The 27732-nt window shown below is 42.3% G+C and overlaps 1 protein-coding gene across 1 annotated transcript in view; it reads left to right on the top strand.

Annotated features, from left to right (window-relative positions):
* The first annotated feature begins 330 nt into the window (after positions 1-330).
* Positions 331-27732, top strand: part of ALK (ALK receptor tyrosine kinase) — a 697757-nt gene continuing 670355 nt past the window's right edge. The window contains exon 1 of the mRNA XM_044918826.1: positions 331-1046. Coding sequence (XP_044774761.1) covers positions 347-1046 — 700 coding nt within the window. The 5' untranslated portion in view covers positions 331-346. The remainder of the gene's footprint in view (positions 1047-27732) is intronic.

The raw sequence follows: 27732 nt of genomic DNA, 5'->3' as shown, positions 1-27732 counted from the left end.
GTAGTTTCTCTTGTTCCGGGGCGCAGCAAGCTACAGACGAAGGCGCGGTGCCCGTCGCGGCGCGCCAGAGGCACAGGGTCCCAGCTGCTGAGCCCGAGGCGCTCAGGGTCTCTTGACACGCCCCTGAGCTTCTAGCCCCATTTTATTGAGACTCCTGCTTGCCTCCTTGCAGTTGGAGGAAAGCGAGAGAATCGAGTGCACGCATAATCCCGCATAGATCAGGTGGAAGGAGCCTTTCAGGACTAAGGACTATTCGGAGACCCTTCTCATTTGAGGGGAAGTGAAGGGCGAGGCTGGATCCCAGAGAGTGTGGGAAGACTAGTATAAACAGCGCTTCTCTGACGGGATGGGATCCTTAGGGCTCCTAGGGCTGCTGCTGCCGCTGCTTTCAGTGGCAGCCTCGGGCTCAGGGACCGGGACAGAAACCGGGACCGGGACCGGGACCGGCCAGCTAGTGGACTCAGCCGCCGTGGGGCCGGCTCTGCAGCCTCGGGAGCCGCTCAGCTACTCACGTCTGCAGAGGAAGAGCCTGGCGGTGGACCTTGTGGTGCCCTCGCTCTTCCGCGTCTATGCCCGGGACCTGCTGCTGCCGCCTTCGTCCTCGTTGGAGCCGAGGGCTGGCCAGACGGAGGCGCGCGGCTCGCTGGCTCTAGACTGTGCCCCACTACTTCGGCTGGTGGGGCCACCGCCCGGGGTCTCCTGGACAGAAGGCTTCAGCTCGCCAGCTCCTGCCCAGGCACGGACGCTGACCAGGGTGCTGAAGGGCGGCTCGGTTCGCAAGCTCCGGCGCGCCAAGCAGCTGGTGCTGGAGCTGGGAGAGGAGGCGATCCTTGAGGGCTGCGTCGGGCCCCCAGAGGAGGCGACTGCGGGACTGCTCCAGTTCAACCTCAGCGAGCTGTTCAGCTGGTGGATTCGCCACGGTGAAGGGCGGCTGAGGATCCGCCTGATGCCGGAGAAGAAGGCTTCCGAAGTGGGCAGAGAGGGAAGGCTGTCCGCAGCGATCCGTGCCTCCCAGCCCCGCCTTCTCTTCCAGATCTTGGGGACCGGTGAGCAGCTCCCGCCTGAACATGTCGGGATTTGTATTTTTAGACACATCAATTTGCAACCACTATCAACTAATTCCTGTTTCCAAAACCCCAGCCTCTTGTTCTTAGCTCTTTTCCTCCTTCTGCAAACCTCCTCCCTCCCATTAGACCATATTTTCTTATTTTTTTCTTGAACACAGTCACTCCCTGAGGGTTTTCCTTTCTCTCCAGCAACCAAGTTGGGAGAAAAGTTTTCTGTTCTTGGCAGAATGCCTCTATCGACTTACATGGGGTTCCAGCCAAAATTGGATGCACTTCTAATGGGGGCCTCTGGGATGGTTGAAATGCCCTTATTACTTTTGTATTCCAAGCTTAGCTCTAGCTCTCAAGACTGTTGTCCATCTTCCCTTCCCCTTGTTCCTCTTCCTGGCCATCACAGATATGGGCAATGTGGTACACTTTCTCAGAGAATGTAGACCTCTTCTTCATCTTGTTGAATCCTACCTAGCTGTCCCTTTCAAATGTTGGCTTACTTAGGGATTGCCTCTTCATTGATTCATTCTGCCCTCTTTCTCCAACCCCAGTGTGCTATCCACTCTCAGCCTCTTGTTTTTCCTCTCAGATGTTGTTGGGAGAGCCCCAGAGGAACTAAGGAACATGGGACAGGAAGGAGATGTGAAGAGAGGGAACAAAGTTGCTAAGATTGTCTCCCTTTGAGGTAGTCACAGTGAAGCCAGGAGAGACAGTAGTTGAATTCCCTTTCTTCTCCTGCCCGCCCCCCCCCCCCCCCCGCCCAATTCTTAGCTTGAATGTCCACAGCAGCAGCTCTGGGTAACAGTCTCTAGCAGGCCTGTTTCACTGCAGATCTCTCTGCTGGAGACTCCTGAAATGAAGTTTCTGTTTCATTTACTCTCTCATTTTCTTCTCCTATTCACTGAGTTGGGGGTGTATGTGCAAGCACTTACTTCTAACTCTTCCCATAGTATTCTTCGACTGGAAAACCAGGTGGTTTTGAATGGATGTTTCTCTCCTAAGACCACTGGAGAACGGCTCAGTGAATAAAATATACCATGTAAATGAATGAGAAAGCACAGAAAAGAAATCATGCCTTTTAAAAGCCTACACTAATTCCATTGAGCAAACCCAGCATCTTTTGTGTCATTCTCATCATCAGAAATAAATGAAATTTTTATGCTCCACTGGTTACTAATGTCTAGTATTAATTGGATGGAGAGCACTGAAAAGAGCCCACTGTAGAACTACAAGTATCTGCCATGCTTGTCCCAGCACACACATATACTCCCACACACACCCAGTACTCTCCTGCAGCGGGGATATTTAGAAGCTGAGGTCCTTCAGTCATTGCGCACACACACACAAAACATACTGGTATGTGGTCCCCAAGGAAAAAAGAGTTTGGATGCATATTTCAGCATTAGCATTGGTGGCATTGGCACCTAAAATGACCCCTTTGTGTTCAGTGCTGGAATTTTGTTAAGAGGCAGGATTTATAGTAAGAGGCAGGGTCTGATGAGTTTGATGGTGCCTTCTGTGAACTGAGATAGGAGACCAATACTGTTGTCTCACCACAGATACTTTTGTGAAGAACAGCGGTGCTTTAATGTCAGCCTGGCTTCTGTGGTTTATACCTGCAACATTCTCTTCTAGTGCCTAATGTATTTGTAATGGATATAAAAATGACTTCTCTGGGAATGTGGATTTTCTTCTCCTTTCATGTCCATGATCATCTCTGGAGCTTTCCTGTCACCTCTCGTGACTATAGGCCCAGCAGTCTATATCAGCTATTGTGAGATGTGGGTGACAGATAAAAGGGGTCCTTTCTGTAGCCCCGAACTTGCCTACTATAAACAGGCAGGTTGCGTGAAGTTGTCAGTGGGTGTCTCTGAAGAGTCACATGCTTAGTGCTTTTGAAGAATATACTCTAGTCAAGCCTTAGGTAGGAGTTGAAGCTGCTGAGCAGGGGAGTTTCACGTAGAGAGGAGTGTGCTTCAAGAGCTGTTCTGCTGCTGACAGTAGGGAAGCACTGTGAGCGTCCCAAGTCCTCCCTCAGCATCGTAGTCCATTTGGCAGTTGGACCAAGGCCTTTTGCATCATTTGACACATCTAGCAATGCTGTTTTCAGAAAGAGCCAGGATTCTGTCATTAAAAGGCTAGAAATTTTGGCCAAGCGTTTTTCAGCAGCGTTGGGATCAAATGATTATTGATGGGATCAAATAAGACACTAAGTGTAACTGGATGAGCTCTCCATGACCTCCAGAGAGACAGACAGTTTATTGAAAAGCACTTCAGGCCTTGTGGTGATCACACTTGGAACAGGCTGGGCTCTCTTGCTCTGAGGCATATGCTGTTTTCAGTTAGGTGGCTGGCCATGCAGGACAAGCCTCTTGCCTTACCACTGCCTCCCCAGCCTCATTCAGATACGGTTTCCACTGCAGACCTTCCCATGGAGGGAGTGGACACACCCTGCTATCTCACATTTCATGTTTGGGGCAACATATATCATGTGGTTCCATTCACTTTCCTGTATGAAAATTCAAGCTTAGCTTCTCACACTTGGATTGATTTTACTATTTATTGCGTTTGAGGAAATGGGTTTATTCTTCCTATATAGACTCGTGTTGTAGAAAAGACATTTAACTCCTCTGTGACCTAGGATCTTCAAGTATACAAAAGAAAATAGGCACAACTCAGCTTATTTCTCCCTGCTTCTGCCCAAATGACCGGTGGTTTGGCCTAGAGGGGCACAGGCATGCTAATGGGGCTAACTGTGAGGAGGGGACAGGAGAGGAAGTGTGTTCTGCCTGTTCCCCTTGTGGTGAGTGGCCTATAGCCACCCATTTGTCTCAGACTGAAGATAGCTTCCTGAATCTGAACAGGACCGTGACTAGGGATGTGATCGAAATGGGAACGCACCCAGTCAGGATAAAGCAGTAACTTTGTATTGTTTGTCGTTTGGGATATCTGAGAGGATGAAAGGATGTCTGAGAGGCCTCATAATGCATGACATGCAATGTTTTTTCTTCCTGGGTTGCTTTGAATTCATAAATGGGATCAGTATTTCAAAGTACTCATTCATGGAGAGTAGAAGGGGTAGAAGGGTAGAAAGGCCATTGCTGAGACTGTATGAATTTTGGTGCATCATTCTGGGATAGTCCAAACCTCAGAAAAGATGTCTGCCACATTGCTCACAGCCCCACTTTGTAACCTGTTTTGTGGATGTTTTGACATCTTGCTTCTGCCATCCCCCAGGCAAAGGCCTAGAGGATATTGACTTGTGGGATAGGAGGGCCTGTTTCTCTATAAGCAGCCCCCTCTCACTCCAGGAAAGGGGATATATGACTGGGGATTTTACATGTACTTTGGAGAGGCCTGAGAAACTTAAAGTAGAGGTATGCAATGCAATACACCTGACCCTTGACCTCACACATCTTTCAGTCTCTCCCGATTTTATTTCTGGAGAGGGCAAAGAGAGCCAAGGAAGATAGAAAGGAAATTAGAGCTCCCAGAAGGGATATCAGTTATTGGAGGTGAATTGGGAGAGTTGGAACTAGTCCAGAGAAGAGCAGAGAGCTGATTTAAGAGTTGAAGGGACTGATTTATGGTGAAAGATGAAAAGAATTAAATATATATGGCTGAGTGAAGTGGCAATGAAGGGAAAACCATGGTAACAATCTACAAATCTCTGAAGAGGGAGAGGCTGTAAAGGAGAGGAGTTATATAGTGTGGCCCATAGAAGTAACAAGATGAGACTTGCAGAAGGAAACTTCAGGGTGGATATCAGGGAAACCTTATTTTCTGAAATTGATATTCCTCTGACTATGGAATGGAATTCCAAAGGATCAAAGAGTAAGGTGAGATGTGGGTCAGATAAGCCACAGCATTCATAATTAATCAGTTTTATATTTGGAAATGTTGAGAAGCCACAACAGGCAGGAGAGCTGGGATGGGGAACAGCAGCAGGGATCAGGATCTTTCAGGATTCAACTCTCAAGAGACTTTGGATGTTGATGTTTCCAGTAGGAAAAGACAAGAATTGCATATGTATCTTTGAAATTGGATGGGATGTACTTGCAGAGAAGATTGTTAGTGGAAAAAATATTTTGAAATTACTGGGTTTATTTATCTCTGCCCCCGGACTGACACAGAGTATTTCTTTGGGGTGCTGTCTGTCTATCCATTGGGGAGGAGGCCATACCCATAGAGATGCATCTGAGATGCATCTCTAGTATGTGTGTCATCAAGCCATTGGGCAGGGCAGGAGATACCTAGGTCTTGAGAAGATGAGATCAGTTCTAGATTTGGTGGACTGCTACTGGCTACTTGAAAACCCTTTGACATGCTGAGAATATATATATATATATATATATATATATGGCTACTAGAGTGATGAAACTCATCTAAATCCATTTGATCTTTTCACAAATTTACAAAAGAAAAAGAAGGAAATCCCATGAGGGGTTTGTATGCATGGTGTGGGAGGAAGGTGTTACCATTAATAACACTGAATGCTTTTATAAGGAAGTGTGTCTTCTGAAGGACAAGGGCGACTGGCCCGCAGGTGGGAGAGGAAGAGAGGGAGAGTTGTGTCAGCAGAAGTGGTAGCTCCTGCCACTCTTAGGATTACTGCCTGATAACCTCACTTTGTGGGAATTTGCCCAGCCTGGTTCATAGAGGACATTTTGCCTTTCTCTATAACCATTACTAATGTCCTCTTACGGTTGTATGGGACTTTGTAATTTATAAAGAACTTTCAGATTTATTATTTTTTCCAATCTTACAGTAGGCAAGGCAAGTATTTTTCTTTTATAAATGGAATAACTGGAATCCAGCTATTGGATAAGACTTTTTTCAAGGTAAAAATTGGTAGACCTAGAAACCTTCGCTTATGTATTGAGAGGTTATGAGATGCTAGATGCTGTGCTAGGTCCTAAGACTACAGATCTTTTTGCCTTCACATCAGGGCTCTTTTCACTAAAGGAGTCATCTCAAGATGCAGATTATAAATAACAAAGACATGTAAATAGATGAAAAGCTTTACATTATCCTTGTCAGAAGGCCACGCAACAAATATTTGGTGTTTGATAGCCATGACTTGGAAGATTCTTTAAAATATTTTATTTTCTTAAAATCTTTGAGCCCCAGTTTCATCATTAGCAAAATAGTGATAGTAATAATTCCTATCTCAAGGTGTTGTCATGGAAATTAAATTAGAAGATACGTGTAAATCCGTAACCCAATGCCTGACATAATAAAGTGCGCCATCAATATGAACCATATGGTTTTTCCTAGCAGTGGCAACACCCCAGTGTCTGGTTGAGCAAGTTGTGTACTCTATAACTCCAAGAATTGCATATACATTTTAGTTTATTTAAATGGTGCCATCTGGAGTTGTGCAGTCCCTATGTGTGGCCACATGTGGTGACCTTAGCAGTAGCAGTTGTAATACTGTGGGCTCCCATGCAACTAACTTCTAATTCCTGAGATAAGAAGTGGGATCCAGTGGAAATGGGGAGAGTGACCAGGATGATAGTTTTTATTGTCTTACTCAGAAACATGGTTGAGGAGAATTGAGGTGTGGTATTTACTTCATTTCTATTAAGTAGTATCTTCCAAGGTCTTTTGACCTTGGATTTGGTTCAAAGATTCAAGCACTATATTCACAATCCAGTTATTTTTTCTTCTACACAAAGAAAGCAAGCCTTAACTTTATGAAAATAGGAAGTCTAATAACGAAGAACAAGATAGAGGCATTAGAGAACAGTAGTTCTCAGATGGTGGATCTTTCTCAACTGAGAGCAATGTGTGTAGTTCAAGCCCCTCAGTGCCTAGAGAGGTGCTGGGCCACTGACCTCTGGTAATTTGTTATTATTAGCTGGAGCTGTGCCCTTTCCTTACATTTCTGGCTTCCCCATTCATTGTCAAGTGGAAGGCAGGAGAAAGATGGAAGGTGCCAACTGGTTGATGGACATGAGCCCAGTAAGAGCAATTAGACCTTTGAGATTCTGTGGAGACACATAGCCCAGGGACTTGAGTCCTCAGGAATGTGGCTCAACCTAAAAGAGGCTGTTAAGCATCCACATAGCATTTTATAGGTAGTATTTTTTATGAGCCATGGCTGAGCCGTTGCTTTCAAAAGATGCACATGGACATTATTTCTGCTTGGGAGTAGAGGGAGAATAGGATATTTTTGTGAGGATGGTTATAGGTCCAGAGGTTATGTGACAAGAGCTGCGAATAAACTTATCAAAGAGCCCTAGGGGTGTCTTCTTTCTTAGAGCCATTGTGTTGTCCTCCAGTCTAGGATGTGGCCAGTGTTTCTTAACCTAGTGATGATCTGGGATATTCATATGGGCCAAGGTGTGAGGAAGGAGCAGTTTAAAAGAGTGTTGGCCTGGTAGGGAGGTAGGGAGGGGGTGGGAGGTATCTTAGTACCCTTCTTGCTGAGCCAGATTTCTCAAAACAACTTTTTTTTTTTTAATTCAGTAAATTTTGTGATGAACTTTCCAGCTGGGCTGTTAGGAGCTTGGGTCCTTTCCCAGGAAAATTCTCTCAGATTCACTTGGTAAACATAGGCATTCCAGAATGTGGGAAGTCCCAGAACTGGGGAGGAGGAGAGCTCTGTTGGGGCAGATGCATCCAACCACTTGGTTAATTAAGAGTCTCTGTGTCTTGGACATTATTTTTGTAATTACATAACAATAGGTGCATGGAGAGGTAGGCAGTGAGAATTCCCTGGAGTAAGGAAAAGGCTAAAGGGAAGATCTGAAAATAAAAACAAAGAAAATCCAAGCAAGCTTAGAGGAAATCAGGCAACTAGCCAGAGGAAATCAAAAGGAAACTTTAAACCATTGACTCTGTTTTTCCTCTTATTTATCTTTTATTCGGTTTTCATCAGAATATGGTTCATGAGGGTGGGCATGGGCAGGTCTCTTTTATAGATCCTTTCCACATTTTCAGCCCAGGTAATTAAAGTAAGTGTTCTGTGGTGGAGGGAACACTAGATTAAGAGCTAGAAGACTTAGATTCTATTATGATACTGGCTTTTTATTAGCTTTGACATCTTGTGCAACTTCCTTAAACTTGTTGAGCCTCTGGGGCTTTTTCCTAAAGGAGAAAATACAGAACTTGTCTTGAGTACCTCATGGAGTCTTTGTGAGCATTATATAAAATAACCTGCTTGGAAGATTCTAGTCTGGATTATTCAGAAATAAATATATAAGGCCATAGAAGGATGAATGTGTACAAGATCATAAAAAGTGCTGAGATTCTACTTTATCAATTCATAATTTCAACCAACCCTTGGCATTAGGGAGCAGCTCCCAGATTTTGAGGCAGGTGTTGGGCTTCATTTAAGAGCTCAGTAGCCCTGAAAAGGGGTTATGTGGCCACTTTCCATGGTTTCTCAAAATGAGGTCCTTTCATTGAAGTAATTTTGCTCAATTCCAGACTTTTCTGGAAATGAATTTCTGGTTGTGGGACATAAGAACTTGCATTTTAACATCAGAAAATTATTTTTTTAATTGAATGATGACAAATACAATGAAGTACATTGAATGTATTAATCTCATGTATAACTTGATTATAATTCACATATGCAGCTTCCATATAATCACCACCCAGATAAAGATTCAGAACATTTCTAGCATCCCAGGAAGTTCCTGTTTAAGCCATTGTGTGGACATATGTTGTCAGTTGTCTTAAATTGATTTTGGAATTGCTGAATTATATGGTAAGTGTATGTTTAACTTTATAAGGAATTGACAAACTGTTTTTACAAGCAGTTATACCACTTTATACTCCCACCAGTAATGTATGAGAATCCTTGAGAATACTTGATATTGTCAGCTTGTGGTGGTATATTGTTGTGGTTTTAATGTATACTTCGTTTTGTGTTGGTTATCTAATATTGCATAGGAAATTAGCTAGAAAATTAGTGGTTCAAAATAGTAGTAACAATTTATCTTTTATAGTTCCTATGAGTTAGGAATTTGGGAATAGCTTGACTACGTGTTTTTTTGCTTGGAGTCTCCCGTGAGATAGCAGTCAGATGTCAGCCAAGGATGCAGCCATCTTAAATCTTGACTGGAGCTGCAGGATCTACTTGCATGGTACCTTGCTCTCAAGGCTAGCAAACTGATGCCGGCTAGTGGTGAGAGGTCCCATTGCTTCTCCAGGTATTCTTGTCTATAGGGCTGCTGGAGCATCCTTGTAACCTGGTGTCTAGCTTCCCTGAGAGTAAGCATCCATTGAGATAATATGATCTTTTTTTGGGGTAAATATTATGAATCACAGTGTTTGATTTTCAAATGTTGAATTAGCTTCATATTCTCAGAATAAACCCCACATGGTCATGATGTATTATCTTTTTGTGTATTCCTGGATCAGCTCACTAATACCTCGTTGACAATTTCTGCATCTGTGTTCAGGAAGATTATTGGTCTGTAGTTTTCTTGTCTCTGAGAGGCTTTAGGATGTGGGTAATGCTGGGTTCATAAAATGAGTTGTGAAATGCTTCCTCTTCTATTTTTCCTGGAAGAGAATTGTAATTTTTTCTTTCTTGAATTTTTGTTTAATAGAATTTGCCAGTGAGGACTTCTTGGCCTGGTATAGTCATTGTTGGAAAGTTTTAAATTACTAATTATATTTATTTAATAATAATGATTATAGGATTATTCAGATTATCTATTTCTTTTTGAATGAACTTTAGTAGTTTGTATCTGTCAGAAAATTGGTTCATCTATATTGCTGAATTAATGCAAGTTAAATTGTTCATAATATTCCCCTATAATTTTTTATGTCTGTAATGTCAGTAGTGATGTCCCCTCTTTCATACTTGATATTGGTAATTTACATCATCTCTGTCTTTTCTTTGTGGTCATTCTGGCTAGAAGCTTTCCAATTTTATTGACTTTTTAAAAAAAAATTTTTTTTTTGTGATACTGATTTCTTTTGTTATCATTATGTATTTCATTTTCATTGATTTCTGCTCTTATTTTATTATCTTTTCTTCATTTGCCTTAGGTTTAAATTGTTCTTCCCGTTTCTAGTTTCTTATGGTGAAAACTTAGATCATTGATTTGAGACCTTTATCCTTTTTCTATTATAAGTATGTAATGGAAAAATTCTCTCTAATAACTCGGTTTAGCAACATCATATAAATTTTAATATGTTGTAATGAAATTTACCTTCTATTCAATTAAAATACTTAAAAATCTTCCATTTGGTGTTCTTTTCACTCATGGTTTTATATGTGTTTTTTATTTCTGAATATTTGGGGATTTCCCAGATATCTTTCTCTTACTGATTTCTAGTTTAATTCTGATATAGTCTGAGAACATACTTGGTTTGATTTTAGTTATTTAAAATTTGTTCAGGTTTGTTTTATGCCTCAGAATATGGTGTATCTTGCTGAATGTTCCATGTTCCACGCTTCAAAAGAACATTTTCTGTTATTATTTGGTGGGGTATTCAGTCGATGTCAGTTAGATCAATTTGGTTAATAGAGTTGTTCAGATCTTTTGTACCCTTACTTATTTTTTTCTGTTTGCTATTTGCATTACCAATAGAGGATTCCTAAAGTCTCCAAGTTTTGTTTTATCTACTTCTTTTAATTCTATCATTTTTTATTTCATGTATTTTTATTATGTTCAATTAGCCAACATATAATAATCATTAGTTTTTGATGTAGTGTTCAGTGATTCATTAGTTGAGTATAACACCCAGTGCTCATCATCACACGTGCACTCCTTAATACCTATCACTCGGTTATCCCATCCCCCCAACTGCCCTTCCTTCTGTGACCCTCGGTTTGTTTCCTGGAGTCCAGAGTCTTTCATGGTTTGTCTCCCTGTCTGATTTCTTCCCCTTCAGTTTTCCCTCCCCCTGTGGTCCTCCGTGCTATTCCTTATGTTTCACATGGGTGAAACCATATGATAATTGTCTTTCACTGCTTGACTTATTTCACTTAGTATAATCCCCTCCAGTTCCATCCATGTCAATGCAAATGGTGGGTATTCATCCTTTCTGATAGCTGAGTAATATTCCATTGTATATATGAACCACATCTTCTTTATCCATTCATCTGTTGAAGGGCATCTCAGCTCCTTCCAGTTTGGCTACTGCAATGAACATTGGGGTTCATGTGCCCCTTCTTTTCACTACATCTGTATCTTTGGGGTAAATACCTAGTGGTGCAATTGCTGGGTCATAGGGTAGCTCTGTTTTTAACACCTTGAGGAACCTCCATACTGTTTTCCGGAGTAGCTGTACCGGCTTGCATTCCTACCAACAGTGTAAGAGGGTTCCCCTTTCTCCACATCCTCGCCAGCACTTGTTTCCTGCCTTGTTAATTTTTGCCTTTCTAACTGGTGTAAGGTGGTTATCTCATTGTGGTTTTGATTTGTATTTCCCTGATGGCTTTCATGTGTTAATTTTTGCCATTCTAACTGGTGTAAGGTGGTATCTCATTGTGGTTTTGATTTGTATTTCCCTGATGGCTTTCATGTGTCTGTTAGCCATTTGTATGTCTTCTTTGGAGAAGTGTCTGCTCATGTCTTCTCCTCATTTTTTGACTGGATTATTTGTTTTTTTGAGTTTTGAGTTTGAGAAGTTCTTTATTAGGTGCCTACACATTTAGGATTGACTCATTTCTTGATGATTTGACTCCTTTATTATTGTGTAATATGTCTTTTTATCCCTGGTGGTATTCATATTTTGAAATTTATTTTGGTTGATATTAATATAGCCTCTTAGGTTTCTTTTGATTATTGCTTATGTGGTATCTGTTCCATTCTCTTACTTTTAATTTATATCTTTATATTTACAGTGAGTTCCTTATAGAAAACATATTGTTGGATATTGTGTGATTTTTAAAAATTTAATCTTATAGTCTTTGTCTTTCATTTGGTCTTTTAGGCCACTTGTACTTCATGTTATATTTGATATGGTTGGATTTAGATGTATCATTTTGTTTTTGTTTGTTTGTTTCCCTGTTTTTGGTTCTTCTGTTTTTCCTTTCTTGACATCTTTTAGGTTATTTGAATATTTTTTAGTATTTCAGTTTTAATTTATCTATTGTTTTTTTTGGCTTTATCTTTGTATTATTATTTTAGTAGTGGTTGCTCTAGACATTACACATATATGTTATATTTGTATATATATGTATGTTATAGTTATATATGTGTGTGTATATATATATATATATACACCTACATATCATATGTATTTATATGTAAACTCTAGCAGTCTACTTCAAGTTGACATTTTAGTACTTCAAGTAAAATATAGACCCTTATAATCATATAGGTCCCTTTACCCTCCACCTTTGTTATAGTTCTATGTGCTATATCTACATAATTAAAAACTCTGCGAGTGTGTGTGTATGTATATATATATATATACATACACACACACACGTACATAGCTTTTAGCAGTTATACATATTTTACATAATTTAAGAGGAGAAAACTAGTCCTTTATATTTACCCAGATACATAACATTTTTCTTACTCTTCCTTGTTTTCTGAAGTTCCAGTTTCCCTATTTAATCATTTTCCTAAAGAACTCCCTTTTTCATTTCTTTTAGAGCATTTCTGCTGGTAACAAATTAGCTTAGTTTTCCTTTATCTGAATTTGGGTTGATAAGTCTTTTCTTTTTACACTTTAAGAACGCTGTTCCTCTGTCCTTCATAGTTTCTGATAAGCATTCTGCCATTAAATTGTTCTTCCCTATATGTAGCTGTTTTCAAGATTTTTCCTTTGTCTTTAGTTTTCAGAAGTTTGATAATTTGACTATTTGATTATGATGAATCTGTGCATAGTTTGCCGTCTGTTGAGATTCTTGAATCTGTAAGTTTACATCTTTTATGAAATCTGGTTAGTTTTCAGCCATTATTTCCTCATTTTTTTTGCACTAATACCTTTCTCCCCTCCTCTGGGACTCCAGTTGCACAACTTTTAGATCTTTTGCTACTGTCTCACATTCTCTCAAAACTCTTCTAATTTCTTTTTTCAACTTTTTTCTCTCTGTTCTGCAGATTGGACAGGTTCTGAGATCTATCTTTGAGTTTACTGACTCTTCCTCTGTTTTCATTTTGCTATAATTTTTATTTTATTTTTTACTTATTTTTATTATGTTAATCATCATACATTACATCATTAGTTTTTGATGTAGTGTTCCATGATTCATTATTTGCGTATAATACCCAGTGCTCCATGCAGAACGTGCCCTCTTTAATACCCATCACCAGGCTAACCCATCCTCCCACACCCCTCCCCTCTAGAACCCTCAGTTTGTTTTTCAGAGTCCATCGTCTCTCATGGTTCATCTCCCCTTCCGATTTCCCCCCCTTCATTCTTCCCCTCCAGCTATCTTCTTCTTCTTTTCTTTTTTAACATATAATGTATTATTTGTTTCAGAGGTACAGATCTGTGATTCAACAGTCTTGCACAATTCACAGTGCTCACCATAGTACATACCCTCCCCAGTGTCTATCACCCAGCCACCCCATCCTTCCCACCCTCCACCACTTTGCTATAATTTTTAATATTAGATGTTGTATTTTTCAGTTAAAATTTTCTATTTTTTATTTTTATTTTTTAAAGATTTTATTTGAGAGAGAGAGAGAGAGCATGAGCAGGGGGGAGGGGCAGAGGGAGAAGCAGACTCCCTGCTGAGCAGTGAGCCCAGTGTGGGGCTCTATCCCAGGACACTGGGATCATGACCTGAGCCGAAGGCTAATGCTTAACTGACTGAGCCACCCAGGTGCCCCAAATTTTCCGTTTTTAAAAATAATTTCTATTTCCCTACTTAGAACTACCTTTTCATCAATTTTCCAGAATGTTTACTTTTCCCTCTGGGAACACAGTTATAACAGATAGCTTCTTTAAAGTCTTTGATCACTTCAACATCTGGATTGTCTTGTTATTGGCATTTGTTGATTATCTTTACCTTTACGAATTGGCCGAATAATAATTATGGCTGAATAATATTTCATTGCATATCTGGACCACATTTTCTTCATGCATTCATCAGTCAGTGGACATTTGGGCTTTCTCCATAGTTATTCAGCCATCAAAAGGAATGAAGTCTTGCCATTTGCAATGATATGAATGGAGCTAGAGTGTATTATGCTAAGTGAGATAAGTCAGTCAGAGAAAGACAAATACCGTATGATCTCACTCACATGTGGAATTTAAGAAACAGAACCGATGAACATATGGGAAGGGGGGAAAAGAAAAAGAGGCAAGAAGTAAACAAGCCATAAGTGGCTCTTAACTATAGAGAACAAACTGAGGGTTGATGGAGAGAGGTGGGTGGGGGATGGGCTAGATGGGTGATGGGTATTAAGGAGAGCACTTGTGATGAGCACTGGGTGTTGTATGTAAGTGATGAATCACTGAATTCACCTCCTGAAACCAATATTGCACTGTATGGTAACTAACAAAATTTAAATAAAAAACCCAATTGGTCATCTGTTTTATTTTGTTTTGCTATTGTATATTGAGTAATTTTACATCATATCCATGATGGAGCATCGTGTTGTTTGGTCTGAGACCTGGGTGTATTTTTTTTTTTTAAGATTTTATTTATTTATTTGACAGACAGCGAGAGAGGGAACACTGCTGGGGGAGTGGGAGAGGGAGAAGCAGGCTCCCTGCTGAGCAGGGAGCCCGATGCGGGGCTCGATCCCAGGACCCTGGGATCATGACCTGAGCCGAAGGCAGACGTTTAACGACTGAGCCACCCAGGCGCCCACCTGGGTGTATTTTAAATCTCAGTTTTTTTCTTAAAGACTTTATTATGCTGCTTTGAGTCTGTCCATACATGTGTGTTCAGAGATGAGCTGGGCCCTAGGCCAGTTTCTTCACAGAATTAGCATATTTCTGTCTCTCCCCTTTGGAATTCTCCTTAAGCTCAGTTTTACCTATCTGTACTGCTTCTGCATAGTGTGTGCAATGGGGGCTGTCCTCGGGCAAAATAGAGAGATAAAAGAGAAATCAGGGATTCTGTCCATACTCTGGCCTGAAGTGCCCCCTTTTCCCAAGCCCCTGTCCTGAAAGATGTGGTTTCTAGTAGGTTCTTTAGTAGAGTTGTGGCTACTGACATTGCCAGCCACACTGACTCTGCTGAGAGCTCACTATCATGAGATGAGCAGGAGTAAAAAGGAAGAAAAAACAAAGAAATAGAGATTTCCCTCCATACTCTCTGGATCACAAGGCTCCTTCTCCTGGCCAGAAAGAAGAGATTTCTGTGGCCATTTTACCTGTACCATCACCCCAGCTTAGCTGGGTGCCCACATTTGGTTCACAGATGCAAGAGAAAAGAGGTAAAAACAGAAAAGTTACCTCCATATGGATTGCTTTCCCAGATTTTGACTCTCTTCCTCAATATTCCTGGTTTTATTTATTTTTCAGAGTCCCTTAATAGTTGTTTTTTGTATTTTGTCCAGAGTTCTTCATTGTAAATAGGAGGATAAATAGAATTTAGTGGGCTTACTCCATCATGCTGCACTGGAAGTCCCTCATTCCTTTTTGGAATCAGAGTTTCCGTCAACAATATTTTTCTTTCATTCCCTCTTTCCCATGTCAGGGTGTGCTAAATGCTTCCAGGCAGAAAATCAGGACAGTGCTAATAAAAGTCAAATAAAAGTGCACTTTTATTTTCCTTCTCTCCTGTGCTACTGATTATCCCATGAAAACAGTTTTTTCATATATTGTGTCCAGTTTTACAGCTGTTTATTACTTTATCATGGCTGAGAGCCTATAAAATGAACTTTGAGATCACGGCCATGTTGGCTTATCTCCAGATACACCGTCTAGATTTGTGTGAGAGGTGCTCACCAAGCAGAAATTAAACAAGGGAATCCTCTGTAGGAGTATCTATAAATTTGGACTTTTGCCTGAAGAAATGCTTATTTATTGGTTCACCTGTTTCTTGTTTGTTTGTTTTACATTGAGTGCTTACCAAGTTGAATTGAGTACAGTCTGTTTCTCCCAGGAGTTCACAAACTAGCTGGGAGAGAAAAGGCAAACAAGGCGTGCTAATAAGTAACTCCAGGGAACGGCAGCACTTGATGCTGAAGAAAGGATGCAGATGGTTATAATGGTTCAGGGGAAGCTTGGAGATGTCAGCTCCAGCTGGAGCGATTAGAGATAGTTTTGTTCTGTTCCTCCAGATCTCAAAAACCATTCCCTGAAAGGCTGATGAATTCTCCTTGCTCAGTGCATGGTAGAAGGTGTGAAGTTCCTCTAAGACAGGAAATTATAGCTCTGGAATTTTAGAAAGAATAAGTTTATTGCCTTTTGGCAGGGGGTCAGGTCAAAGGATATCTGCTGAGAATGATGGTTTTTCTTTTGGCAGAAGTGAGTTAGAAAAAACCTCCAGAAGTAGGTGATTTGAGAAACTGGGTCTTGGGGGGAGTATAGAATTAGAGAAAAGAAAAGGGCAAAAGATCTTATAAATTAGGGCGATAGCATAAAATAACAGAGAGAGACAGACAGACAGACACTGTGTGTGTGTGTGTGTGTGTGTGTGTGTGTAACAAAGTAGGACTAGCCAGAGCAGAGAAGCCTAAGGAATCCTGGGGGTTGAGAGGCTGGGTGCTGAGTCAGGTAATCTGAGTTAGAGGGAGGTCTGGCTTATTGAATCAGGAATTTACATTTGATGCTGAAGAAATCAAAAAGTATTTTGTTTTTGAGTAGGGGAATGCATGTTGACTGCAGATTCTTCAAGAAATGTTGTTTGGTTGTGGGTCACGGTCCTGGACTACACAGACAGTTGCATTGGAGCCTTGAGAGGCTGTTGTACTGGCTCAGGAGTGAGGGACTCGGAGATGGGCCAAAAGATGCCCAGATATAAGGGGAACAAGAAGAAAGGAGTCAAAGGTCCAAGGGTTTGACCTGGGGGCCTCGCAGACTGGTGGTGTTACTGAAAAGAAGATAGTTGGGAAGAACATCTGGTTTGGCGGTGGAGGGAGTACCTGACAGATGACTGTTTTGTGGGTCTCCATCTGAAGATCAGGTTATCTGGAATGCATGTGAAGGTAGGAAACAGAAGCAGGGACAGGTAAGAGGTCCAGGTGGAAGATATGGATGTGGGAACTGTTTATATGGACCTGGTGGTTTACTTCTTGAGAATAGATGCATTTTCCTGAGGAAGAAGAAAGAGGAAGAAAGTCACACCTTGGATTTAGGAAAGTTCATAATTTGACAATGGAATGGAGTCAATGACATCACTAGAAAGAACTTATAAGAAGGAAGAGAGGCCACTGGATTGCAGTGTCATGGAAGCTAAGGGAGATGGATGTTCCAAAGATGGAGTGGAAAGGCCTTGTGTTTGTCCCAGAGCCTTCTGGAGAGCAGGTAGAGGTAGAATGAAGTTTATCGGGGGTGCTGAAGAAATCACAGCAAAATGTACTTATGTAGTTGTTCGGTTTGTGAAAGGAAGAAGAGAAGACCAAGAGAATGAAAAGTCAATGATGTTAGAAGGTTTAACAGAACGGGGAAAAGATGTGTGAAGGATGAACGTTCTTAATAAAATCAGGAGGGAAACCGCTGCAGAGAAAGGAGGTTTAAGGAACAGCAAGGGAAGGGGTAATTGCGTAGCAAGAGCACTCACTCTAGGCAGTGTGGACTCTTCTCCCAGATTTGGATGCATTCCATCCAGGCTGTGGCTGCTTCTTAAAATAGAGTTTTTGCTGCCTTATCCTTTTAAGTCGTTCTGGGAGGTGGGGAATCACTATTTTATGAGGCTGCCCAGTGCTTGCTGGACAGAACTGTTGGGAAAATATTGGATAGTGGCTACATTCTACTCTGTAACTTAATAGTAGTAACAACTACGACTGAACAGTTTTACATAGATTACTCTATTTACTCTAACATGGCAAGGTTGATTTTAGTATTACTCCCATTTCCAGATACGTTGAGGCTCAGAGAGGTTAAGTAACCGGCCGTGGTCACATAGCTAGTAAGAGAAGGATCTAGTATTCGAGTCCCAGTCTGTTTAAGTGTGCACCTGTTATCTCTAGGTCTTCCTGCTCCTGCTTGTGGTTGTCATTCTGCCTCCATGTATTGTCTGTTCTCCAACATGAGGGCCCTTCAGATATATGAGGTCAGCTATCCCACATACCCTGGATAATTTCCTTTGTCTCCTCTTCTTTCTCTTTTTCCTCCTCTTTCTTGCTTTCTCTCTCTTTCTTTTTTTTTTTTAATTGTTAATTCAACAGGTGGTTATTGAGGAGTTTCCGTGTGTCAATCACTGGGCTAGGTGCTGCGCAGACAGCATTGAACAAAACACAGCAGCGCTTTGCCCTCACGGGGTTTACAGATTGGCGAGGCAGGCGTATTAAATGTGCAAATGAACACATAAATCTACAATAAGAAACGGTGAGGAGTGCTGTGAAGGAACGGGGCATCTCTACTCCCCCCCGCCGCCCCCTTGGCACCCTTTCTCATAAACTCTGATTTTCAGAGGCCTCGCCATCCTTGCTTCTTTCCTCCGGACTCCTCTCCTTTTAAGGGGTGGACTTCAAATGAGGCCAGGTTTCCACCACTGTGGTCTGATCTTGGAGCCCAGTGAGGATCTTCACAGAGAAACCTTGTGTTATTGCAGCTTCGAGGTAGGAATGGGCAGAACCACAGGCAGGAGGGACTAGAGAGAAAGAACACCTCTCCCTCTTCTGAGATAAGAAGACAGATGTGCAGAGGGCCTGGCAGAGGCAAAGGACAAGGATGTAGAGCCCAGAAGTAGGGCCAGATGGTCTCTAACCATTCCATGAAGTGTGACCTGAGGTCATGCTAAATAGATCACCACGCCATGCAATCCCTTCCATTCCACAAATCCTGCCTTTCCTTTCATGCTCCAGCCCCTCTTGTTACCCACACCTCCCCTCCCTCCCCTCTCCCCTCTCCTCTGCTCCCTGCTCCTTCACTCCTTCTCTTCTTTCTTCCTTTCTTTTCTCCTTTCTCTTCTTTTTTCCTCTCCTCTCTCCCCTTTTCTTTTTCTCTCCCTCCCCTTTCCTTCGTTCGTTCGTTCGTTCCTTCCTTCCTTCCTCCCTCCCTCCCTCCTTCCCTCCCTTCCTTCCTTCCTTCCATGCTTCCTCTTAGTATCAGTCTCAATATAATTGGAAGAATCTAGTTGGAGAAAAATGTCAAAAAGTACAAATGCAGATTTAGTATATCTGAACTTTTTCTTTTCAAAACAATAAATGCCAAATAGTTTAAAATGGCAGCCAGGATGGTTAGAGATTATTTATGTGCTTAAGTATTTAGGGAAGAAATGTAGTTCAAATTTAAGTGTAATTTATGTGAAGATTCTGACTGGTGAGAGTCCTAAGTACTTTTAAGGAACCAGTATAAGCAGTGATGTTTACATTTCAGACAACAGAAAATGTGAAAAATCAGAATAGAATGAAGTGGCAAATGATCCCTAATAGGTAATGAGAACATTTGATAACATCAAGGAAGTATTTTGCAACACTCAATTGTGTTTGGGTTTTTCATATGGTGTGGTGGCATCCCAGAGAAAGACCCACAATCCACATGTCCTCTCCTTTGATGAAATACAAGATATTTTATATATGCAGGTTTACCTGTATCACTTACCTATTTTACTGAAGACATTTTATTGTTAAAACAGAAGGAGGGAGAATTATCTTGCTCCAGCTGTGTAAATCCTGATAGAAGTATAATCCTCCAGCCTGGAGTGTAATTCTGTACTCAGTCTCATACTCAATTATCATCAGAAGCAGCAGTGTCCTTTACAGAGTGGAGGCTCCTGAAAGGTTTTTTTTTCTTTTTTATAAAGAACTGTGAACATTAGTTAACCCATTTACTTCTGAAAAGAGACAACATTGCATTGTGTTAAGAAAATAGACTGTGGATTTTGCTCTTGGTTTGGTGCCCAGCTCCAGAACTTTACTATAGTTACAAAATCTTAAGGTAGTAAGACAATAACTTAATTTTCCTGCTCATCTATAAGGTAGAGGTTATTATAGCACTTGCTTTATAGGGTTCTTAGGAGGAGTAAATGAGATAATTAAAAAAAGTTTAGTATAGCACCTGGCATATGATTAAAGCACTGAAAATATTATCCATTATCTTCAATTTTATTATTGTTGTTTTATTAATAAAGGGGCTTCCCCTGGTTTTTTTTTAAATTTTATTTATTTACTTGACAGAGAGAGACACAGCGAGAGAGGGAACACAAGCAGGGGGAGCGAGAGAGGGAGAAGCAGGCTTCCCGCAGAGCGGGGAGCCGGATGCGGGGCTCAATCCCAGGACCCTGGGATCATGACCTGAGCTGAAGGCAGACGCTTAACAACTGAGCCGCCCAGGTGCCCCCCCCGATTTTTTTTTTGTGGCTTCCTTTCCATGTCATCTTTGCTGAAATCTATACTCAAAATTAGAGTTTATCTTGTAGAAAATACAATTAAACAAATGAAAGGCCCCCCAAAAACCTTTACATATTATGGACAAAAGCAGCCTATTTGCTCAGAGCTAAAATCATCAGAAAGTCAGTGCCATCCCATTGTGCATTGCCTAAGAATTCCACATGGAAATAGCAAATCTTTTATTTATTTATTTTTTAATGTCAAAGAATTTTAATTAAGTCGTAAAGATTTCTAAACCCTTAAGATACTCATTATAAGATCTTTTACTTTCATAGCAGGAAAAGTCCTTATTTCAATAATTAACTATGAAGTTTGAAAAACTATAATGTCAGTTGAGGCATGGAAGGAGGGAAGAGACTTCTGGACTAGGAATTGTGGGATTAGGTTTTCATCTTAGGATGTGCTGAGTTCTCCTGTTTGAACCTGGGCCAGTCACCTAAGCTTTCTGAATCTTAGTTTCTGTCATATGAAATAAGTGAGTTCTAATCTCTACTCTCCCTTTCATATTAAAATTGTGTGATTATAACCTATGTCCAGGCCTGGTGCTGAAGCTTTACTGGGAAGATGCTATTTCTATGAACAGATGCAGGGTCAGTTAGAATTTCACACAGCAGTAATAAGAAATGATAACCTTCTCTGATTCTTACACATTTGGTAACTAGCAGATGATGACAAGAGCTGTTTACTTCTAACCGATATGCCTTAGAGACTATGATAAGATTAAAGAAATTTATTTTCATTTCTACCCAAAAGGAAAAGCCAAGTTATATTGGTTCTTTTCTGGATATATAGTGAACTCACCTAAGATGCTCTGTTCTGGTTTTCTGTTCTAATTATTACAGCTAGTCAGGGACCTGTGGACAGAGGCGATAGATAGATAGATAGATAGATAGATAGATAGATAGATAGACAGACAGACAGACAGACCGATAAATTCTTTTTTTTTTTTTTTAAAGATTTTATTTATTTATTTGAGACAGAGAGAATGAGATACAGCGAGCATGAGAGGGAGGAGGGTCAGAGGGAGAAGCAGACTCCGCCGAGCAGGGAGCCCGATGCGGGACTCGATCCCGGGACTCCAGGATCATGACCTGAGCCGAAGGCAGTCGCTTAACCAACTGAGCCACCCAGGCGCCCCAGACCGATAAATTCTTATCTACCTACTTACCCACATACATGAAAACTATACTTCCTCTTCCTTATTTGGGTAGAGTTTAGGTTAGGGGTGGGATATTGTGATATGGGAGTACTTGACTCATCTATCTCAGTGTGAGGGACATAGGAGGTACTCAGTAAATACTTGTTGAATCAACGAAGAAAGGAATAAGGAACGAGGAATAAAAATATGATATATGAAAATGGCTGCAGGACAAGCTCTTTCCATCTTTAATAACCACCTGCCGCAGTGAACACAATGTGCCTTACAAGTTCACTTACTCACTTCTTAATGGCTCATTGACTCTTTCCTTAACTTCAATTCTCCATCCAACAAATAATCATAGAGACCCGTTTTGTGTTCAGAACTTTGTAAAATTATAAACCACAATAACTACAAAAGGTGATTCCTGACTTTAAAGAACTTATAAGACAAGAAATATGGATTTGGAGTCAAAAGTTGGGGATTCAGGACTTGACCCCAGCATCAGTTGGCTTCATGATCTTCATTTAAATGGTCTTGAGTCCTGCTGACATGCAGGGGATGATTCCAACCTCAAGAATTGTTGAGAGGATCAAATAAGATTATATAGGTAGAATAGTGCTCTGTAAAATTGAAAGCACTATAAGCATTACACCAGCTATTAGAAATAATACAAGAGGGTGTGGGCTTAAAGTCTAAGTGTACTGAGGCAAAGAACAGTGAGTAGGGGTGATGAGTATGGACTTCCTGACGAAACTGAGCCTTCATGCGTCCTGGAGGATGAGTAGGGTTTGGATAATCAAGATGAGAGGAGAGCATTCCAGACAGGGAGCATGGAGCATGGAGTGAGGGGTGCCAAACTCAGTCTGATTAAATCAACTAGTCTTCCTGGAGTACCTGATGTGAACGTCATGCTCTGCTGGGACTTCTCTGGAGAAGAGATTTTGTGTTGGAAGGTACAGTTGGATGGGCAGGATGGGATCCGGACATGACAGGAGGGCCTTGGAGAATACACAAGAGTATTTAATCTTCTCGTAGGAGGAACCAGGCAACTGTCAACAGGTCTCATCTGAATTTTAGGACGATGAAACTGGTAGAGGTGTGCAGTTCAGATTAGAATGTGGGGACTGGAGTTGGTCATCTGGGGTGCAGTGCGGGGGATGGTTTGGAAAGTAGGATGGCAGAGAGAAGGATGACTGCAGAGAAACTTCACAGATCCTGTTGTCAGAGGCAGAAGAGGGATGAATCCAAGTTATTCTGGAACTTTCTGCCAGCAAGATCAGAGTATCTTTGATAGAAACGAAGAATTGGGGAAGGAAAGATTTGGGGAGGGAGAGTTGAGTTCCACTTGCATATGGGAAGCTGAGATAATAGCTGGCTCTAGGCAGCAACATCCTGTAGGCAATTGGAAATGTGGGACTAGAACTCCTATAAGAACTCAGGGCCAGGCATGGAGATTTGGGAATCATCAGCACAGAGACTTCTCATAAATTATGCACTTTGCTTAGAACTTAATTTCATGTTTTTCAGAAGATAAGAGAAATGAAAAGCTTGCTGAATTATGGATTATGCAACTGTATTAAAAGCAATTCTCTCTTTCCCCCTCCCATGCGCCTCCCTGGTGATTTTGGTGTTCTGTTCTTCCCTCCGATTCACCCCCCCCAAATACTTTATAAACTGAGGGGCACGATAACGTCTCTTTCTGTCAGATCAGAAGATTGTCAATGAAGAGATTAAGGTGATCGGGAAGGTTCACCAGAAGATATAGTGATCCTCTTGGCACCCTCTCCAGTCCTTCGGAGATCAGAGGGGTAGAAGGTTTCTCTAGAGGAAAGCGACCATTTATATTTATAGGAGGAAATGTTTAAAGAGCTAAATTCTCAGTTCCCTGGACAGCTCCGTTGTTTGATTTACAGCTTTTCTTAAGTAAAGCACTGATTCTCACCAAGAGACGAGCTGCTTGGCAGATAATGTGATCAGATGAAGTAGGGCTTTCAGAGCCGGTGGATGGGCTTGAAGCTGGGACTCCTTTGCTGACACCGAGCTTTCATTAGTGGTTTGAACTTAGCACAAATGGCAGGTGTGGCTCTCAGAAGTCGAATTTTCTTTAGTCTAATCCTCTTCTTCCTCCCCTTCAAAGGGAAAATTTCCCCAGCAATTTACCTAGACGTTCTCAAGCATTATTACCTGGCACAGGGTATCAGACTTGATTTTAGATGAGGTAGTGATGGGGGGAGGGGACAGTTGGAGAAATAAGATGCAGGTGCTCACATTTATTGACCATTTATTATATGCTAGGCACTTTACAAACATTCTCTCATTAACCTTTACAGCCACAAAAGATGGGTATTTTAATCTCTTTCACAAATGAGACTCCTGGGGGTTATGTGACGTTGCCAGATCATAAGATGAGTAAGCGGCTGAACTGGGATTTGGTTCCCCGAACTGGGATTAGATTTCTAAGCCTGAAGGTTCCCTCTTTGTTCCAAGCTGTGCTTCCTTCCAATCCCTCATAGAAGGAGAAAAATTATTTTTAAGAAAGACACTTGATTATAATTTTCCAGAAGCCTGTGGAGGAGGAAGGGAATCCAGTAATACTCATCTCCATGTCCTCCTGAGCTGTCATTCATGTCCCTTGTCCCTTTTTCCTTCCCGCCTGCTCTTCTGCTTTTTCGCCGCCTATCATTGTGGGAAGCCCCCTTCTCTTCTCACACCTTTCTCTTGGGGTGTGCAGGTTAAAGGGATGAGGCAGTGTGAGGAGGCAGTCCAGCACCCAGTCTTTCGTCTTTCAGGGCATCCTGTGCCCTTACTATTGGCCTTCTGTGGAGCCTGGCTAAAGGCAGATGGATATACAGTGTGGCTGCATTATAACTGCTGATTTTCATTTTGACTGTGGACAGACTTTGAGAGAAGTACCTACTCTGTACAAGGCACCACGCTGGTGCTAGGAAAAATTACTTTGAAGTGACTAAATTGGAATTTCCTTAGAATTAAGGGAAAAAAATTGTGCTACTGTTTTACATATTTAAGAACAATGGGCCAAGGAGAAAGGAGTGGGGAAGAAGGGAGGGGCAGGCAGCAACTTCGCTTAGAGGCTAACAAGTTCCTGGGAATGAAAGACAAGGACAGCTTGATGTGTGGCCCTGGCCACTGGTCCTGCTACAGGACGCGGCCACTGCTCGGTCCATGGCCCTCGTGGGTCCAGGCTTTCTATTTGGCAGCCTGTTTCCACTGACATCGTTCAAGTGGTCCTCCATGCAGACTCGCTAATCACCTCGCCTTTTTCTCCTGCTCTGCAGTCTAATCCGTGGATGAATGGATGTCAGCCTACCCTCAGGGTAGTTCTAGAGGTGCTTTCCGAGACATGCTAATCTGGGCAAACTGGGACAATGGAGAGGGCCAGTGCCCCCAGAGCATTCTCCAGTCAGTCAGTATGTGTTAACCACACCCTTCTGGAGAAGCATTGCTACTAGTGAGGATGACAGGTCAGGAAGGGGCCATGAGACAGTCCCCATAGCACGTGGCTCACGGCCATCATAGTCCATACACCATGCTGCAAGGGCCTCAGAGACGCTCTTTGTACCGTGAGCATGTTTCTTTTCACTGAGATCAGTTCAAGTGCTTTTGGCTACAAGTAATAAAGACCCAACTGAAAGTAGCTCAACAGTCTTATATAATAAGAGGTGTGGAGTTGGTGTGGCTCCAGGGTCGGTCAATTCATAATTCATGGCGCAGGACAAAGTTAAGGACCCAGGCCCTTCCTGTCTTTCCACTCTGCCTCCTTCACACACAGCTGCAAGGGCCAAATGTTTGTTTTTTGCTCCTTCATAAGAAGAAGGAAACCTTTTACAAAGGCCCCTGGTGGAATTCCCGTGTTCCATTTGCTTGGGCTGCCACACGTGACCATGCGTAAATCGAGAGGATATCCAGAGGGAAGAACACAGTTCATTTGTCTCAAACCCAAACGTACATCAGAACCCCTGGCACGGCTTATTAAAATAGACTCTACTGCCCACCCCCTGAGATTCTGGTTCAGCCGGTGTAAGGTAGGGCCTGAGAATTTGCATTTCTAACATCTCCTCTGTTGGTGCGGAGACCACTTGAGAACCATTGGCTTAAACCATTCATCAGTCATCTCCCAGGTCTGGGGCAGTGCCCTTGACCTCCACAGATGCCCCAAACCTGACCACAGTTGAGCTTCTCTTAGCAAGAAGGGAGGGGGAATGCCTGCTGAGTGTCTCCAACATCATTGTTAATTTTGGGAGTTCTAGAAAGAGCAGACAGTTCCATATAAGGCTCTCAATTCCCTTTGGGTTGTATCCTGTAGGGGCCTTTCCCTTCACGTGGGACAACCCAGGAGAGTGTCTGGATTGCAGATCCAACTCAGCTGAAGATAGGAGAAGTCTCACTATTGTTCTGGTACATAGGCTTGTGGATACCAAACATTTAGATTAACAGGCCACTGGAGTTGTGATGGCAGCATCTTCTTCCCCCTTTCCCTCCTCCTCCTCTTCCTGCTCTTCTTCCCTTTCCTCCCTACAAACTTCAGTGTCACATGAAACTTCCGCTTTTCAGAAGACTGAATTCTTCCTGACCCCGCAATGAGTGCAGTCAGAGCTTCCCACTTTGGGGACACGCAGCTCCCGTGGCAGCAAAGGGCTTGAGGGCCTTCCAGCTGGAGGCTGAGCTGCACGGAATCAGCCATCAGGGAGCTCTGGGCTGTGGTTACCCCGAACACAACGCTCATTATTGATGCTAATTGAACTTGAAGTTAATGAAAAAGGATTATTTTAGAGGGCTTAAGTTGAGGCCAAAATTGTTATTACAGGTTAATTATTCTCCTTAAAAGGCACCATTACAGCCATGATTGTTTTTTATCAGCTTTTTCTCTGGTGCCAAAAGAGATTTCTTCGAAGGCAGATTCCTGATATAATTAGTCACCTCATCTAATTCTTAATCACCAATCATTTCTCTCCAGATAGAGGTTAATCAAAGGTAGATGAGTTGGATATTCTGCCTTAATTGCATTTGATCAGTTTTAAAGAAACGCTTTTCTCTTCCATTTTTGGTTAGGAATGTGGCCTTTCCTTGGTGCTTTTATTTATTTATTTATGATTTTATTTATTTATTTGAGAGAGAGAGAATGAGAGACAGAGAGCACGAGAGGGAAGAGGGTCAGAGGGAGAGCAGACTCCCTGCCGAGCAGGGAGCCCGATGTGGGACTCAATCCCGGGACTCCAGGATCATGACCTGAGCCGAAGGCAGTCGCCTAACCAACTGAGCCACCCAGGTGCCTCCTTGGTGCTTTTAAACCTAGAATCTGGAAGAGGGAATCAAAATGGGCTCACTGGAAAAAAAAACACACTTTCTCTGCTCCACGGGACAGTGTGAAGTGGGCATGCCAGGGCTGGAGGCGGGGAGAGGTCCTCTGTAGCGGTGGTGCTGGGAGTCCGGGACCTGGGGACTGGGACTCTGCTGGCTTTCCCCTTCACTCTTTCCCCTTCTCCTTTTCTTTTCATATGGGGGGTTGGGTAAGGCCCGCACATATGGATTCGATCCATGGCAACACCTGATTTACCCCCACAGCTCTGTGCTTGTGTTAAGTGGCTCCCTCTTCTTAGGTGTTCTTTTGTTCTTTTCCATCCTGGAAAATGCTTCTCATACCTCACGTCTCCACTCACATGTCAACTCCTCCAAGGTACATAGTCTCCCATAGCCCCCTCCCTGCCTCTACAAGAGAGGCCCACTCCCTCCTTTGTGTTCCCCACGAGTGTGTGACCCCATGCCTTTTCTTGCCATTTCTCTGGCCATTTCTGAGTGTTCTTGCACCCCCATGCCCTGTCCCCCCCATTGCAGAGATCAGTTTGTGGACCCCATAAGGACATTCGGCATATGTTCTATACATCAGGTTGAAGAGACCCGTGAGTGAATCTTCTGGCACCAAGCACAGTGCCTGGGAAATATGTACAAGGCTAGGGAAAGAGACAGACCCATAACTTGAGCTGCCCCGCATTCTTTGCCCTGGGCCACTGAATAGGCTGAGCACCACGAACTCACTCCTGGGGTCCTCCCTTCAAATGCCCATTGGCCAAAATAGAGTCCAGGGAGCCGACAATCTGGCCAGCAGTTGACTGGATTGAAGCCCACAATTAACTGC

The sequence above is a fragment of the Neomonachus schauinslandi genome, chromosome 10, assembly GCF_002201575.2.
Source record: "Neomonachus schauinslandi chromosome 10, ASM220157v2, whole genome shotgun sequence".
NCBI classification, from domain to species: Eukaryota; Metazoa; Chordata; class Mammalia; order Carnivora; family Phocidae; genus Neomonachus; species Neomonachus schauinslandi.
This window is presented reverse-complemented; position numbering and strand designations above follow the sequence as displayed.